Source organism: Oncorhynchus tshawytscha, unplaced genomic scaffold, assembly GCF_018296145.1.
Source record: "Oncorhynchus tshawytscha isolate Ot180627B unplaced genomic scaffold, Otsh_v2.0 Un_contig_1172_pilon_pilon, whole genome shotgun sequence".
NCBI classification, from domain to species: Eukaryota; Metazoa; Chordata; class Actinopteri; order Salmoniformes; family Salmonidae; genus Oncorhynchus; species Oncorhynchus tshawytscha.
In genome coordinates this window covers 83315-94155 of record NW_024609313.1, presented here as the reverse complement: position 1 = coordinate 94155, position 10841 = coordinate 83315, and the positions used below count along the sequence as shown (strand labels likewise).

Genomic DNA, 10841 nt, shown 5'->3' with positions numbered 1-10841 from the left:
TGAGACATCAGGAGAGTAACAGGGTGGGTTCAGTGGTGGTGGCAGCTGCAGAGAGGTGTTTGGGTGTGTGAGACATCAGGAGAGTAACAGGGTGGGTTCAGTGGTGGTGGCCCATCCTTTCAGGTTGTTGGCCTGAAGTAGGTTTAAATAGATGGTATTTATTAATACTTGTTGTGGGTGTAGTGTTAGATGGTATTTATTAATACTTGTTGTGGGTGTAGTGTTAGATGGTATTTATTAATACTTGTTGTGGGTGTAGTGTTAGATGGTATTTATTAATACTTGTTGTGGGTGTAGTGTTAGATGGTATTTATTAATACTTGTTGTGGGTGTAGTGTTAGATGGTATTTGCTGTATTCTTTGTTGTTGTTGATTTACTCCAGCCTAGTAGGTGGCAGTAATGCAACATTTATTGGATGCCAACCCGCCGTTAAACCTCAGCATTGTTTTGGAAGAAGAAGAAGAAGAAGAAGAAGAAGAAGAAACGTTCCAGCCAATGAAAATGGGAGAAAGTGGTCTCTTCCAGCCAATGAGAAGTTAGCCCGGAACTGTCCTAACGCCTCTCATATTACAGCAGCAAGCATGGGGAAGACTGGGACACCGGGTGGAAAGATCAACAGACCCAAAACAGTAAGTTACACATATAAAAACTTTATTTTGATATTTACACCAGTACGAGATGTAGAAAGATTACTTCATCATAACCTAGAACCAGAAAGACAGCTCGTTTAATGTTGCTGAAGGTAAAATGACAACAATAAGTCCGTGTTAGCAAAACGGCTAACTAGCTAAGCTGCAGTTAGATCACATGTCGTTATTTCGTTATGACACATTTCAATGTAAGCTAGCTACAAAGATGTTATTTCTAGTAACACTGCACCAAAAATGTAACATTTAATTAAGAAGTGCATCAATTACTGTCTACGTTATGTGTTACTAGCTAGCTAAACCCCCAGAAAGCTTTGCTGCCTCATGTTGAGATGTATGTTCATCAGGAGCTGGGCAAGAAGCTCTATAAGCGGCGGAGGAATCTGACCCGCGAGAAGAGGAGGAGACACATCAAGGTGGGAGCTGTGGTTGACGAAGGACTCACCACCATCCACCATCTCAGGAAGAGAAAGTAGGTTCTGTTTCCAGACTGTTTGTACTTCATACTGTAAGCCAGTGGTTGTTAACCAGGGGTACCCCTAGGGGATACTTGAAGACTCATGAGACCGGGCACAGCCAAATGTACTTGGTGGTTCAGTCATAGATATAATAAAACAGTGGTATATTTATGGGTAGATTAACCAACAAAGATGGAGAACAGCAAGCATGAGCAAACTGCCTGACCAATGGGCCTGTATTCTGAATGTGGTTGTCCAGGATCCTGACCAGGTGAAGTGTTATTGTTGTTGTCAGGATCCAGACCAGGTGAAGTGTTGTTGTTGTCCAGGATCCTGACCAGGTGAAGTGTTGTTGTCCAGGATCCTGACCAGGTGAAGTGTTGTTGTCCAGGATCCTGACCAGGTGAAGTGTTGTTGTCCAGGATCCTGACCAGGTGAAGTGTTGTTGTTGTCCAGGATCCTGACCAGGTGAAGTGTTGTTGTCCAGGATCCTGACCAGGTGAAGTGTTGTTGTTGTCCAGGATCCTGACCAGGTGAAGTGTTGTTGTTGTCCAGGATCCTGACCAGGTGAAGTGTTGTTGTTGTCCAGGATCCTGACCAGGTGAAGTGTTGTTGTTGTTGTCCAGGATCCAGACCAGGTGAAGTGTTGTTGTTGTTGTCCAGGATCCTGACCAGGTGAAGTGTTGTTGTTGTCCAGGATCCTGACCAGGTGAAGTGTTGTTGTTGTCCAGGATCCTGACCAGGTGAAGTGTTGTTGTTGTCCAGGATCCTGACCAGGTGAAGTGTTGTTGTTGTTGTCCAGGATCCTGACCAGGTGAAGTGAAGTTGTGAAGTGTTGTTGTCCAGGATCCTGACCAGGTGAAGTGTGTTGTTGTTGTCCAGGATCCTGACCAGGTGAAGTGTTGTTGTTGTTGTCCAGGATCCTGACCAGGTGAAGTGTTGTTGTTGTTGTCCAGGATCCTGACCAGGTGAAGTGTTGTTGTTGTTGTCCAGGATCCTGACCAGGTGAAGTGTTGTTGTTGTTGTCCAGGATCCTGACCAGGTGAAGTGTTGTTGTCCAGGATCCAGACCAGGTGAAGTGTTGTTGTTGTTGTCCAGGATCCAGACCAGGTGAAGTGTTGTTGTTGTTGTCCAGGATCCTGACCAGGTGAAGTGTTGTTGTTGTTGTCCAGGATCCTGACCAGGTGAAGTGTTGTTGTTGTTGTCCAGGATCCTGACCAGGTGAAGTGTTGTTGTTGTTGTCCAGGATCCTGGCCAGGTGAAGTGTTGTTGTCCAGGATCCTGACCAGGTGAAGTGTTGTTGTCCAGGATCCTGACCAGGTGAAGTGTTGTTGTCCAGGATCCAGACCAGGTGAAGTGTTGTTGTTGTTGTCCAGGATCCAGACCAGGTGAAGTGTTGTCCATCCTGTTGTCCAGGATCCTGACCAGGTGAAGTGTTATTGTTGTTGTCCAGGATCCTGACCAGGTGAAGTGTTGTTGTCCAGGATCCTGACCAGGTGAAGTGTTATTGTTGTTGTCCAGGATCCTGACCAGGTGAAGTGTTATTGTTGTTGTCCAGGATCTTGACCAGGTGAAGTATTGTGGTTGTTTTGAGTCCTAGGGTGTATGGTAGTAGTACCCAGGTCTTTGTTGCTGTGGTCTGATTGGCTTGTTGAGCTGCTGTGTTTGTTCCTTCGCTCCATCATCATTGCCATGTTGCAGTCTGAAAGTGTTGTTGTTTGTCGTCCCTGCTCAGCTCCAGCCCCAGAGCCAACATCACTCTGTAGTCTGAAAGTGATGTTGTTGATTGTCGTCCCTGCTCAGCTCCAGCCCCAGAGCCAACATCACTCTGTAGTCTGAAAGTCTTGCTGTTGTTGTTTGTCGTCTCTGCTCAGCTCCAGCCCCAGAGCCAACATCACTCTGTAGTCTGAACGTGTTGTTGTCGTCTCTGCTCAGCTCCAGCCCCAGAGCCAACATCACTCTGTAGTCTGAACGTGTTGTTGTCGTCTCTGCTCAGCTCCAGCCCCAGAGCCAACATCACTCTGTAGTCTGAACGTGTTGTTGTCGTCTCTGCTCAGCTCCAGCCCCAGAGCCAACATCACTCTGTAGTCTGAACGTGTTGTTGTCGTCTCTGCTCAGCTCCAGCCCCAGAGCCAACATCACTCTGTAGTCTGAACGTGTTGTTGTCGTCTCTGCTCAGCTCCAGCCCCAGAGCCAACATCACTCTGTAGTCTGAACGTGTTGTTGTCGTCTCTGCTCAGCTCCAGCCCCAGAGCCAACATCACTCTGTAGTCTGAACGTGTTGTTGTCGTCTCTGCTCAGCTCCAGCCCCAGAGCCAACATCACTCTGTAGTCTGAACGTGTTGTTGTCGTCTCTGCTCAGCTCCAGCCCCAGAGCCAACATCACTCTGTAGTCTGAACGTGTTGTTGTCGTCTCTGCTCAGCTCCAGCCCCAGAACCAACATCACTCTGTAGTCTGAACGTGTTGTTGTCGTCTCTGCTCAGCTCCAGCCCCAGAACCAACATCACTCTGTAGTCTGAAAGTGTTGCTGTTGTTGTTTGTCGTCTCTGATCAGCTCCAGCCCCAGAGCCAACATCACTCTGTCTGGGAAGAAGAAACGCAAGCTGCTCAAACAGCTGCAACACATGAAAGCAGAGAAGGCCGCTATGGAAGGTAAAAGTGAATAACTATACATGTTTAACTGGGTTGTTGAATCACGTTTCCTCTGAGTTGTCATGTGCTCTCATATCCACTTCAGAAAGGATAAACTCTCCACCGGTCAATCATAATGTAGAGTAGCTGAGTTTAGTCACCCCTCATAATGTAGAGTAGCTGAGTTTAGTCACCCCTCATAATGTAGAGTAGCTGAGTTTAGTCACCCCTCATAATGTAGAGTAGCTGAGTTTAGTCATCCCTCATAATGTAGAGTAGCTGAGTTTAGTCACCCCTCATAATGTAGAGTAGCTGAGTTTAGTCACCCCTCACAATGTAGAGTAGCTGAGTTTAGTCACCTCTCACAATGTATAGTAGCTGAGTTTAGTCACCCCTCATAAAATATAGTAGCTGACTTTAGTCACCCCTCATAATGTAGAGCAGCTGACTTTAGTCACCCCTCATAATGTAGAGCAGCTGACTTTAGTCACCCCTCATAATGTAGAGTAGCTGACTTTAGTCACCTCATCATCTGAGCCGTCTCGTTGTTCTGGCCGTTCAGTCCAGTCCATGTAGACGGCCATGCACCCATTAATCAGCATATGAAGAGACCATGCCCGACGTATTGAGGCTGTTCTGAGGGCGAAGGGAGGTGTTCCTAATGTTTGGAACCATTTTATCACCCATCTAATACCTGGTCGGACCCCCCTTTGCCTCCAGAACAGCCTGACTTCTTCGGGCATGGATTCTACAAGTTCGGGAAACGTTCCACAGGGATGTTGGTCCATGTTGACGTGATGTCATCGCGCAGTTGCTGCTGATTGGCCGGCGGTACAGTCGTGCTGCCAACAGCCCCGTTCCATCTCAACCCAGAGATAATCTATTGGCGTTTGGACAGCAACGATGTTCACAGATGCTGTGGCGTTCAAACGTTTCTCAATCGGTATCAAGGGGACCTAACGTGTGCCAGGGAAACATTCCCCACAGCATTACACCACCACTACTGTTGAAACCAGACAAGACGGAGACATGGACTCCTGACTCTGCCATCAGCATGCCTCAACAGGAAGTGGGATTCGTCCGGAACCAGACAAGACGGAGACCTGGACTCCTGACTCTGCCATCAGCATGCCTCAACAGGAAGTGGGATTCGTCCGGAACCAGACAAGATGGAGACATGGACTCCTGACTCTGCCATCAGCATGCCTCAACAGGAAGTGGGATTCGTGAGGACCCAGACGGTGTTTCCACCCCCAGTTGTCCAGTGTTGGCGATGGCGTGCCCACTGGGGCCGTTTCTTCTTGTTTTTAGCTGATAGGATAGGCTGTTCTGCACAACGCTGTTGTACTGCACCTTCTCCTTTAGGTGAACGGGGTAGTGTACCTAATAAACTGGCCTGTGTGTATAACCTATATATATCTCTCTCTCTGTGTGCAGCATCTGAGGTCTGTCTCTCTCTCCCTCCTTAGTTGAGGCAGCACCAAAGAAGGCAGCAGCACCAAAGAAGGCAGCAGCACCAAAGGCAGCCAGACGCCAGAAAGGGGGTGTGTCCCAGGGGGATGTGGACATGGCAGATATGGAATGAGAAGAGGATGACCGACTGTTCTGTTGGCGCCAGACCAGGCTCCATATTCAGACCGGGCCCCAAGGCCAGACCAGGCTCCATATTCAGACCAGGCTCCATATTCAGACCGGGCTCCATATTCAGACCGGGCCCCATATATATGAATATGATTTTATGGACAGGGGGCTGATCCTGGATCAGTTTTAGCCTTTTAGACCTAATGAATATGATTACATGGACAGGGGAGGCCTGATCCTGGATCAGTTTTAGCCTTTTAGACCTAATGAATATGATTACATGGATGGGGGAGGCCTGATCCTGGATCAGTTTTAGCCTTTTTGTCCTAATGAATATGATTACATGGATGGGGGAGGCCTGATCCTGGATCAGTTTTAGCCTTTTTGTCCTAATGAATATGATTACATGGATGGGGGAGACCTGAGCCAGAGAGCCTTGTTTGTGTATCTGAATGCCGTCATTGTAAATAAGAATTTGTTCTTAACTGACTTGCCTAGTTTAAATAAAATAAAAAACAGACCGAATGGGGAATTGTTTTTTTCCTCCCAACTACAAAGGAGGAATGAATGTGGAATCTGATCTGGAGTCAGTGGCCTTGGTGGAAGTTATGTCTGCATCCCAAATGGCTCCCTGTTCCCTGAGGCCCGTTGGACTCTTGTCAAAAATAGTGAATTGTATTGGGGATAGATACCATATGGGATCGAACCCAATGACGACAGCCTCCCGTCATGCCTGTAGGTAAGCCAAGGTGACCTGTTCATACCTGTAGGTAAGCCAAGGTGACCTGTTCATACCTGTAGGTAAGCCAAGGTGACCTGTTCATACCTGTAGGTAAACCAAGGTGACCTGTTCATACCTGTAGGTAAACCAAGGTGACCTGTTCATACCTGTAGGTAAACCAAGGTGACCTGTAGGTAAACCAAGGTGACCTGTTCATACCTGTAGGTAAACCAAGGTGACCTGTTCATACCTGTAGGTAAACCAAGGTGACCTGTTCATACCTGTAGGTAAACCAAGGTGACCTGTAGGTAAACCAAGGTGACCTGTTCATACCTGTAGGTAAACCAAGGTGACCTGTTCATACCTGTAGATAAACCAAGGTGACCTGTTCATACCTGTAGGTAAACCAAGGTGACCTGTTCATACCTGTAGATAAACCAAGGTGACCTGTTCATACCTGTAGATAAACCAAGGTGACCTGTTCATACCTGTAGATAAACCAAGGTGACCTGTTCATACCTGTAGATAAACCAAGGTGACCTGTTCATACCTGTAGGTAAACCAAGGTGACCTGTTCATACCTGTAGGTAAACCAAGGTGACCTGTTCATACCTGTAGGTAAACCAAGGTGACCTGTTCATACCTGTAGGTAAACCAAGGTGACCTGTTCATACCTGTAGATAAACCAAGGTGACCTGTTCATACCTGTAGGTAAACCAAGGTGACCTGTTCATACCTGTAGATAAACCAAGGTGACCTGTTCATACCTGTAGATAAACCAAGGTGACCTGTTCATACCTGTAGATAAACCAAGGTGACCTGTTCATACCTGTAGGTAAACCAAGGTGACCTGTTCATACCTGTAGATAAACCAAGGTGACCTGTTCATACCTGTAGGTAAACCAAGGTGACCTGTTCATACCTGTAGGTAAACCAAGGTGACCTGTTCATACCTGTAGGTAAACCAAGGTGACCTGTTCATACCTGTAGATAAACCAAGGTGACCTGTTCATACCTGTAGATAAACCAAGGTGACCTGTTCATACCTGTAGATAAACCAAGGTGACCTGTTCATACCTGTAGATAAACCAAGGTGACCTGTTCATACTGTAGATAAACCAAGGTGACCTGTTCATACCTGTAGGTAAACCAAGGTGACCTGTTCATACCTGTAGGTAAACATGAAGTCTCCCTTCATACCTATAGGTAAACCAAGGTGACCTGTTCATACCTGTAGGTAAACCAAGGTGACCTGTACATACCTGTAGATAAACCAAGGTGACCTGTTCATACCTGTAGGTAAACCAAGGTGACCTGTTCATACCTGTAGGTAAACCAAGGTGACCTGTTCATACCTGTAGGTAAACCAAGGTGACCTGTTCAGGTAAGCCAAGGTGACCTGTTCATACCTGTAGATAAACCAAGGTGACCTGTTCATACCTGTAGGTAAACCAAGGTGACCTGTTCATACCTGTAGGTAAACCAAGGTGACCTGTTAAACCAAGGTGACCTGTTCATACCTGTAGGTAAACCAAGGTGACCTGTTCATACCTGTAGGTAAACCAAGGTGACCTGTTCATACCTGTAGATAAACCAAGGTGACCTGTTCATACCTGTAGATAAACCAAGGTGACCTGTTCATACCTGTAGATAAACCAAGGTGACCTGTTCATACCTGTAGGTAAACCAAGGTGACCTGTTCATACCTGTAGATAAACCAAGGTGACCTGTTAACATGCAGTCTCCCTTCATACCTGTAGGTAAACCAAGGTGACCTGTTCATACCTGTAGGTATGTGTGTAACAGGAAAGGGTTGGCCTAGCAACACACAGACCAGATATGTAACAGGAAAGGGTTGGCCTAGCAACACACATACAGGATCTGTAACAGGAAATGCTTGGCCTACAGACAGACAGCATATGTAACAGGAAAGGGTTGGCCAAGACACAGACAGGATATGTAACAGGAAAGGGTTACCTAGCAACACACAGACAGGATATGTAACAGGAAAGGGTTGGCCTAGCAACACACAGACAGGATATGTAACAGGAAAGGGTTGGCCTAGCTACACACAGACAGGGTATGTAACAAGAAAGGGTTGGCCTACAGACAGACAGGATATGTAACAGGAAAGGGTTGGCCTACAGACAGACAGGATATGTAACAGGAAAGGGTTGGCCTACAGACAGACAGCATATGTAACAGGAAAGGGTTGGCCAAGACACAGACAGGATATGTAACAGGAAAGGGTTACCTAGCAACACACAGACAGGATGTGTAACAGGAAAGGGTTGGCCTAGCTACACACACAGGATGTGTAACAGGAAAGGGTTGGCCTAGCTACACACAGACAGGATATGTAACAGGAAAGGGTTGGCCTAGCAACACACAGACAGGATCTGTAACAGGAAAGGGTTGGCCTAGCAACACACAGACAGGGTATGTAACAGGAAAGGGTTGGCCTACATACAGACAGGAGAATCTAGTTGTATAAATATTGCTCCTGTATCTTCAGTGGTTAATTTGAGTGGTGTTATGACAGATTGTTCATCACTGCCCAGTCTGAACCGCGCTGTCTTTTTACATCCCAAATGGTATCCTATTCCCTGCATAGAGCACTAAGTAGTGCACTATATAGTAGTAGTAGTGCACTATACAGTAGTAGTAGTACACTATACAGTAGTAGTAGTACACTATACAGTAGTAGTAGTGCACTATACAGTAGTAGTAGTACACTATATAGTAGTAGTAGTGCACTATACAGTAGTAGTACACTATATAGTAGTAGTAGTGCACTATACAGTAGTAGTAGTGCACTATGTATAGAATAGGGTGCCATATAGGACTCTACGTTAGTCTCTGTCTGTCTCAGTGCTTCAGCCCCACAGGCTGGTTTACAGGACTCTCCCTTAGTCTCTGTCTCAGTGCTTCAGCCCCACAGGCTGGTTTATAGGACTCTCCCTTAGTCTCTGTCTGTCTCAGTGCTTCAGCCCCACAGGCTGGTTTATAGGACTCTACCTTAGTCTCTGTCTGTCTCAGCGCTACAGCCCCACAGGCTGGTTTATAGGACTCTCCCTTAGTCTCTGTCTGTCTCAGTGCTTCAGCCCCACAGGCTGGTTTACAGGACTCTACCTTAGTCTCTGTCTGTCTCAGTGCTACAGCCCCACAGGCTGGTTTACAGGACTCTACCTTAGTCTCTGTCTCAGTGCTTCAGCCCCACAGGCTGGTTTACAGGACTCTCCCTTAGTCTCTGTCTGTCTCAGTGCTACAGCCCCACAGGCTGGTTTATAGGACTCTACCTTAGTCTCTGTCTGTCTCAGTGCTTCAGCCCCACAGGCTGGTTTACAGGACTCTACCTTAGTCTCTGTCTGTCTCAGTGCTACAGCCCCACAGGCTGGTTTACAGGACTCTACCTTAGTCTCTGTCTGTCTCAGTGCTACAGCCCCACAGGCTGGTTTATAGGACTCTACCTTAGTCTCTGTCTGTCTCAGTGCTTCAGCCCCACAGGCTGGTTTATAGGACTCTACCTTAGTCTCTGTCTCAGTGCTTCAGCCCCACAGGCTGGTTTACAGGACTCTACCTTAGTCTCTGTCTCAGTGCTTCAGCCCCACAGGCTGGTTTACAGGACTCTACCTTAGTCTCTGTCAGTCTCAGTGCTTCAGCCCCACAGGCTGGTTTACAGGACTCTACCTTAGTCTCTGTCTGTCTCAGTGCTACAGCCCCACAGGCTGGTTTACAGGACTCTACCTTAGTCTCTGTCTGTCTCAGTGCTTCAGCCCCACAGGCTGGTTTATAGGACTCTCCCTTAGTCTCTGTCTCAGTGCTTCAGCCCCACAGGCTGGTTTATAGGACTCTACCTTAGTCTCTGTCTGTCTCAGTGCTACAGCCCCACAGGCTGGTTTACAGGACTCTACCTTAGTCTCTGTCTGTCTCAGTGCTTCAGCCCCACAGGCTGGTTTACAGGACTCTACCTTAGTCTCTGTCTGTCTCAGTGCTTCAGCCCCACAGGCTGGTTTATAGGACTCTACCTTAGTCTCTGTCTGTCTCAGTGCTTCAGCCCCACAGGCTGGTTTATAGGACTCTCCCTTAGTCTCTGTCTCAGTGCTTCAGCCCCACAGGCTGGTTTACAGGACTCTACCTTAGTCTCTGTCTGTCTCAGTGCTACAGCCCCACAGGCTGGTTTACAGGACTCTACCTTAGTCTCTGTCTGTCTCAGTGCTTCAGCCCCACAGGCTGGTTTACAGGACTCTACCTTAGTCTCTGTCTGTCTCAGTCTGGTTTACTCTACCTTAGTCTCTGTCTGTCTCAGTGCTTCAGCCCCACAGGCTGGTTTACAGGACTCTACCTTAGTCTCTGTCTCAGTGCTTCAGCCCCACAGGCTGGTTTACAGGACTCTACCTTAGTCTCTGTCTGTCTCAGTGCTACAGCCCCACAGGCTGGTTTACAGGACTCTACCTTAGTCTCTGTCTGTCTCAGTGCTTCAGCCCCACAGGCTGGTTTACAGGACTCTCTACCTTAGTCTCTTCTGTCTCAGTCTCTGTCTGTCTCAGTGCTAGCCCCACAGGCTGGTTTATAGGACTCTCCCTTAGTCTCTGTCTCAGTCTCTGTCTCAGTGCTTCAGCCCCACAGGCTGGTTTACAGGACTCTACCTTAGTCTCTGTCTGTCTCAGTGCTTCAGCCCCACAGGCTGGTTTACAGGACTCTACCTTAGTCTCTGTCTGTCTCAGTGCTTCAGCCCCACAGGCTGGTTTACCTCTACCTTACAGGCTGGTCTACCTTACAGCCCCACAGGCTGGTTTAC

At 47.5% G+C, this 10841-nt stretch overlaps 1 protein-coding gene across 2 annotated transcripts; it reads left to right on the top strand.

Annotated features, from left to right (window-relative positions):
• The first annotated feature begins 499 nt into the window (after positions 1–499).
• Positions 500–5844, top strand: LOC112240684 (uncharacterized protein C11orf98). 2 transcript variants are annotated; one of them, XM_042314849.1, is made up of 5 exons: positions 500–630; positions 996–1120; positions 3662–3759; positions 5208–5351; positions 5388–5844. In XM_042314849.1, the coding sequence occupies exons 1-4, from the start codon at positions 583–585 to the stop codon at positions 5321–5323; spliced, it is 387 nt and encodes a 128-aa protein (XP_042170783.1). In that variant the 5' UTR covers positions 500–582; the 3' UTR covers positions 5324–5351; positions 5388–5844. The 2 variants fall into 2 exon arrangements, with proteins under 2 accessions (XP_042170783.1, XP_042170782.1); XM_042314848.1 differs by having other exon boundaries at positions 5208–5844.
• Positions 5845–10841: the final 4997 nt, after the last annotated feature.